The sequence below is a fragment of the Pituophis catenifer genome, unplaced genomic scaffold (genome assembly GCF_029215685.1).
Source record: "Pituophis catenifer annectens isolate HBS135680 unplaced genomic scaffold, rPitCat1.0.hap2 SCAF_9, whole genome shotgun sequence".
Classification (NCBI taxonomy): domain Eukaryota; kingdom Metazoa; phylum Chordata; class Lepidosauria; order Squamata; family Colubridae; genus Pituophis; species Pituophis catenifer.
Window position 1 is genome coordinate 6,069,975 of NW_027256889.1, and position 6,474 is coordinate 6,076,448.

Sequence of the window (6,474 nt, forward strand, 5' to 3'; positions counted from 1 at the left end):
GTGACTTTGGGGCAGTCCCTCTCTCTCAGCCCCACCTCACATAGAAAAAACAATTGCTACCAACCTGCCTTCCATTGAGGACCTGTATACTGCACAAATCAAAAAGAGGGTTGTGAAAATATCTACAGACCCCTCGCATCCTGGACATAAATAGTTTCAACTCCTACCCTCAAAAAGACGTTATAGAGCACTGCACACCAGAACTACTAGACACAAGGACAGTTTTTTCCCGAACACCATCACTCTGCTAAACAAATAATTCCCTCAACACTGTCAAACTACTCACTAAGTCTGCACTACTATTACTATTAATCTTCTCATCGTTCCTATCACCCATCTCCTCCCACTTATGACTGCATGACTGTAACTTGTTGCTGTATCCTTACGATTTATATTGATTGTTTCCTAGTATGATTCGATTGCTTATTTGTACCCTGTGACTATCATTATGTGTTGTATCTTATGATTCTTGGCAAATGTATCTTTCCTTTGTATGTACACTGAGGCCATATGCACCAAAGACAAATTCCTTGTGTGTCCAATCACACTTGGCCAATAAAGGATTGTAATCTAATCTAATAGTGGTTGTTGTGAGGAAAATAGGAGGAGAAAGAAGTATTATATACAATATTTACAAAAATAATAAAGATGAGGTAAAAAGCGATTAAAATAAATAACTCCTGCCACTTGTTCCATCACTTGAATAACTCCACAAGACTCAATTATTTGTATTCTTAGTTTATTTAGTGATAGCTTAATGACAGTTGAAAGTTAAGAAAGAACCTCAGAGTGAGCTAGAACATCAAAGCATAGTAATTAAAAACCCATCACTCATCACCAACGCAAATCACAAACTTTAATCTTTAACTTGAGTATCTTTGATCCCAAATTCTTACTTCTTTGGATGAAGCTCTTAATTCCATCCCCTCCCAAATGTTCTTGAAAAGCCATTCCATCCTTCCAGTCCCTCAGGATTCTGGCATTCTACTCTTTCAACGTTTAAACGAAGTAATCCATACCCAAGCTCCGTTTCTCCTTCTGGGTAGGTACAGGCATTCCTGGTTGTACATCCCTGGGCAGTGACTGTTGAACGGAATGCTGACACTGGGGGAGAAAAGGGGGAGAAGGAAGCATTTAGGAAACTTTTCTTAGTTTTCCCTTTCACTTTTAATGGTGTGGCACTGAGATACATTAATGAATGTATGCAGTGGTGGGATGCTGTCAGTTTAACAACTGGTTTGGTGATTGCGCGTGCATCAGTGGTGGGTTCCTCCCGGTTCGGTCCGGTTCGGCCGAGCCGGTAGCGGTGACGATATGACGTCACCGAACCGGTTCTCCCCCACGCCCTCCCCCACCCACGTAATTCTTACCTTTTATTTGGTCCCACCCCCAATCTATTGCTGCCTCCTGAGTCCCAGCTGATGACTAGAGGGAAAAAAACTGTTTAAACTCTTGCCGGGGGGCTTCAAAGGGCCGTCTTACAGCTGATCAGTGTTAAAAGCAAACAAATGAGTTGGGTTGTAAGTGCGAGGACTGGTCGTAAGTGAGAGGACCTTCCAGAAATGACTCTGACCAGCTAACCACGCCTACCTAGTCACATGACCTCCAAGCCACACCCACAAAAAAGCCATGCCCACAGAACCGGTAGTAAAAAAAATTAGAACCCACCCCTGGCGTGCATGCCTGCTTCGCGTCCGTGCACAGTTTTACAAATACTAACCTTCTGTGTTACCACTTGGGAGTAACACAGCTGAGGAGCGGATTGACACTCTGCCACGCCAATCAGCTGAGAAGATAAAGGTAAGTAAAGCACAGGGGCAGGTGGGTGGGCTGGCCAATCTGATCGTCCGAGTGAACCGGTTCGCTCCCAGCTGATTGTCGGAGCTACCGGTTCACCCAAAGCAGTCCGAACCGGTAGAATCCCACCCCTGATACGTATGTATCTGTCCGGTCATCTAGACAAGGCCTTCCTTGTGAGGCAAATAAGGAGTGGATGAGATGTTTGATAGGCCATTGTCTTGGACAGTCTCTCCCCTGAGGCATGTCCTACCCCCACTCTGTCAACCACCCCCAAATTACTAAAAATCTGTTTTAAATCCAGCAGCATTTGGGCCCCCGTTGATCGACTAAGGGGGATCTATCTCAAGTTTTGAATCAAAAGCTTTTCTTGTTGTTTTTTTCCTTGAAAAAAAAAAAGAAAAGAACTGAACTGAACGTAGCCAAAGACTGAAATATGGGTTTTACTTTGTACTGTTTATGTTTCTCTTTCATTTGCTGTAGGCTGAATTTCATTTGTTTCTAAAATGTTCCTCCTCAAAGTGATAAAGGATGAGGTTGCTCACGTGCGTAGGTGGTGAATTTCACACTGAAACATTGATTCTCATCACCGAGACACAGCACGGATCCATTTTGTTCAGAAGAACCACTTTGTTCATAAGAGCCTGGACAGTAGAGCCCATTGGGTTTCAGGAGCTCACGCCTTGGTACTGCAAAGAGGAAGCTTCAGAGTTAGCAAATACTTTTAACAACCACATGTCTAGTTTAATGAAAAGAAGTACTAGGGGAGACATGATAGCAGTCTTCCAGTATCTCAGGGGCTGCCACAAAGAAGAGGGAGTCAAGCTATCCTCCAAAGCACCTGAGGGCAGGACAAGAAGCAATGGGTGGAAACTAATCAAGGAGAGAAGCAACCTAGAACTAAGGAGAAATTTCCTGACAGTGAGAACAATCAGTGGAACAACTTGCCTCCAGAAGGCCTGAATTCTCCAACACTGGAAGTTTTAAAGAAGATGTTGGATAAACCTTTGTATGAAGTGGTGTAGGGTTTCCTGCCTAAGCAGGGGGTTGGACTAGAAGACCTCCAAGGTTCCTTTCAACTCTGTTATTCTATTCTATTCTATTCTATTCTATTCTATTCTATTCTATTCTATTCTATTCTATTCTATTCTATTCTATTCTATTCTATTCTATTCTATTCTATTCTATTCCATCCCATCCCATCCCATCCCATCCCATCCCATCCCATCCCATCCCATCCCATCCCATCCCATATTTTATCCTATCCTATCCTATCCTATCCTATCCTATCCTATCCTATCCTATCCTATCCTATCCTATCCTATCCTACCCTACCCTACCCTACCCTACCCTACCCTACTCTATTCTATTCTTTCTGAAATATTTATAGCTCAATTAAGCGCCCTCTAATCATTTTGACTACATTTCTTGTCATTCTCAGTCAGGAAAAGGTTTGTTTTCCCATTGTGTTCATACTGGAGTAGGGCATGAAATTTGGAATGCACAATTTCTTAATGAACTTAAAGGAACTTAGTGGGGTCTTTAGAAATGACTCAAAATAACATTTTAACCTCCTCCCCTCTTGCTCTGTCTGATTTATGTCAGAAGGATCATTCTATTGAGGCTGGAGGGGGTTTCTCAATAGATGGTTCTCCTTTTAGCGACAACCTCTTCCTAAGGACTTTCATGCTACTTGATCCCTCCGCCGGCAAACATACAGGGTGCTGAAAGCAGTGACAACCTGCTCTTTCAAATGGGAGAGTCTGCTGCAGAGATGGGTTTCAGCAGATTCAGACCAGTTCTGGAGAACCGGTAGTGGAAATTTTGAGTAGTTTGGAGAACCGGCAAATGCCATCTTTGACTGGCCCTGCCCCCATCTATTCTCTGCTTCTAGAGTCCCAGCTGATTGGGAGGAAATGGGGATTTTACAGTAACCTTCCCCTGGGGTGGGGAGGGAATGGAGATTTTACAGTATTCTTCCCCTGCCACACCCACCAAGCCATGCCCACCAAGTCACACCCACAGAACTGGTAATAAAAAAAAAATTGAAACCTACCACTGGTCTGCTGGTTGTTAGAATGGGCATTTTAATCTCAGGTTACTTACTAAGAAGAGGTGCTGTATTACAGCCATCGGTCTCACAACACTCTACTCTCAGCTGCTGGAATTTGCCGGCTACCGATGTGATGCTATAATAAGCTTTGGAGCATTGCTCAGCTGTTGCACATGACTTGAAAGTATAGGATAGTGGAGCTCTGGCTGCAAAATTAAATCAGAAAAACAAAACAAAACCTCATTGTGGCAGGTAACACAGAAATAAAAACATCCACCCTTCCAATTTAAAGATTTAAATTCAGATGCTTCTGATGATCAATTCTAAGTAGTGGAGAGGTTTTCAGCTGAGGATAAGGGGGCATAGATCTCGTGATGCTCCCTCTAGATTATCCTGCAATGAAATGGAAATCATGGAGAGGTGCCATAAAGACAGGGATGGGTTCTACTTACCTTTACTACTGGTTCGCAATGGGAGCACACGTGCAAGCGCCGATCGTCCATGATGACATCGGGGCGGGTAGGCGTAGCCTCCCGCTGCTTTTACTACCGGTTTGCAAGAACCAGACCAAACCGGGAGCAACCCACCACTGCATAAAGAACTGCGGTGGCACAGTGTTAGAATGCAGTACTGCAGGCTACTTCTGCTGACTGCTGGCTGCCAGCACTTCGGCAGTTCGAATCTAGGGGTGAAATGCTCCCGGTTCGGACCGGATCGCCCAATCCGGTAGTGATAGTGGCAGGTGGTTCGGAGAACCAGTAGCAAAAATCCCTCCCCACCCCCATGCCCAGCTGAGCCGCAGAGGCTTTTTATTTTATTTTTAAAAGCATTTTTTCTACAACCTCTTTGGCCGAAAAAATGCTTTTAAAAGTAAAAAGAAAAGCCTCTGCCGATCAGGCAAGTCAGCTGGGATCATCAGAGGCTTTTAAAAGCATTTTTTTTACAACCTCTTTGGCCGAAGAGGTTGTAGAAAAAATGGTTTTAAAAGTAAAAAAAAAAAAAAGTTGGGCACGCCCACTCAGTTATATTACCCCCACCACCACCAAGCCACACCCACAGAACTGGTAGTAACAAATTTTACATTTCACCACTGTTCGAATCTCATCAGGCTCAAGGTTGACTTAGCCTTCCGTACTTCCGAGGTCAATAAAATGAGGACTCAGATTGTTGGGGGCAATACACTGACTCCGTAAATTGCTTAGAAAGGGCTGTTTCAACACTGTGGAGCGGTATATAAATCTAAGTGCTATTGCTATTGCTATTGGAGAGCATTCTAATACCTTTGACTTCACCTGGGAGAAATTTACTCCAACTTCTTACTCCAGATAGGCTTGGATGAGATGGAGAAGAGAGCATTCTAACACCTTTGACTTCACCAGGGAACGTTTCTATTCTTTTGAGCTGAATGAGGTGCAGTATGATGAGTTTAACAGATGCCGTTGTGTTCCTGATTGATGGCAACTAGATGTAGGAAACAGCCCAGGTACGGGGAAATGTCTGTTGTGACTCCCACCAACACCTATAAATCACCCCTTGATGCTCTGGGGACCAAAGGTATGAACATGGCAAACATCATTAAGACTGAAAGTGCATTTCACTCACTCATACTGCTGCGAAAGGAAAGTGAAAGACAATATTCTTCATCCGGTCCACATTCCACCAACTTCATGTTCTCGTTTTTGCATTCTTCTCTACAGGCAAAGCAGGACTGGCAGTTTAAAGATGCCGCTGCAAATAGAAGAAGAAAAAAAGGAAGGAACGAAGGGAGGGAGGGAGGAAGAGAGGGAAGGAGGGAAGGAAGGAAGGAAGGAAGGAAGGAAGGAAGGAAGGAAGGAAGGAAGGAAGGAGGGAGATTTCTAATCAGTCATGTTGTAGTTCTAGCAATGTTGAAGATCTGTAATGAGATAATTATCAGGCAGTCCTCAACTTACGGTGATCATTCAAAATATAGCGATTCCCTGAGAGAACCCACAATTGAAATTCTTCCCTTACTTTGGACAAATCCTTAACTACAATTTAGTCAAAATTCTTCCAGATTTCTCTTCCCTCCCATATTTACCGCTGGTGTTACCTGTTGAGATGACTGAAGAGAGGAGGCACAGGACAAAAATTCGAGCAGACATTATGATGACAGTGGTGAATCGACTGTGTTTAGTGACAGCAGTGTGAAATATTTATAGTTCCTGGCTTATGCTGACCTTGGAGGATGAGTTTGAAGAAATCTGCTGAGGAGGTGGAAGGGGAGTCGGGGATGACAATCAAATCCCACACAGAGTAGTAGAGCAACATCAACTTACACAAGAAGTTGGGGCATGGGAAAACCTGTACAGAATGCATCAAGATGAGTTAGGCAGTTAGTCATATTGATGGTGAAGAAAAACTTGATCTGTGCTCTTCCAGTTCATGATGTGGGGCCCATGTGGTAATGCCCATCTATTAACGGGGTAAGAAATGAGGCTCAAAATCACCATTGGGTTGAGATTATTTTGGTAACATTTCAGGAGGAACCATAAATGTGATCGGGCAGTGTAGAAGCACCTAGCTCAATAGTAGTAACTGGGAGTGGGCAATCACTTAAATATGAGCCAGCCGTATGTTGCAGCTTCCAAAAAAGCCAACACAGT

At 43.7% G+C, this 6,474-nt stretch overlaps 1 protein-coding gene across 2 annotated transcripts; it reads right to left on the minus strand.

The window, feature by feature from the left end:
- Positions 1–757: 757 nt before the first annotated feature.
- Positions 758–5,538, minus strand: LOC139321129 (phospholipase A2 inhibitor gamma subunit B-like). Of its 2 annotated transcripts, XM_070949754.1 has the most exons (4): positions 5,453–5,538; positions 3,904–4,056; positions 2,343–2,486; positions 758–1,104 (listed from the first exon to the last, which is right to left on the minus strand). In XM_070949754.1, the coding sequence occupies exons 1-4, from the start codon at positions 5,517–5,519 to the stop codon at positions 914–916; spliced, it is 555 nt and encodes a 184-aa protein (XP_070805855.1). In that variant the 5' UTR covers positions 5,520–5,538; the 3' UTR covers positions 758–913. The 2 variants fall into 2 exon arrangements, 1 of the variants encoding a protein (XP_070805855.1); XR_011600755.1 differs by lacking the exons at positions 758–1,104; positions 5,453–5,538 and having other exon boundaries at positions 2,409–2,486; positions 3,854–3,965.
- Between the last annotated feature and the right edge of the window lie 936 nt (positions 5,539–6,474).

Bases quoted from the DNA above. Each gene is read 5' to 3' on its own strand.
- LOC139321129 (XM_070949754.1), bottom strand. From the start codon at position 5,519: ATGAAGTTGGTGGAATGTGGACCGGATGAAGAATATTGTCTTTCACTT. The intron at 4,057-5,452 runs GTGAGTGAAATG...TTAATTTTGCAG, and splicing joins TTCCTTTCGCAGCAGTATGA to CCAGAGCTCCACTATCCTAT. The intron at 1,105-2,342 runs GTGAGCAACCTC...TTTCTCCCCCAG, and splicing joins GAAATTCACCACCTACGCAC to TGTCAGCATTCCGTTCAACA.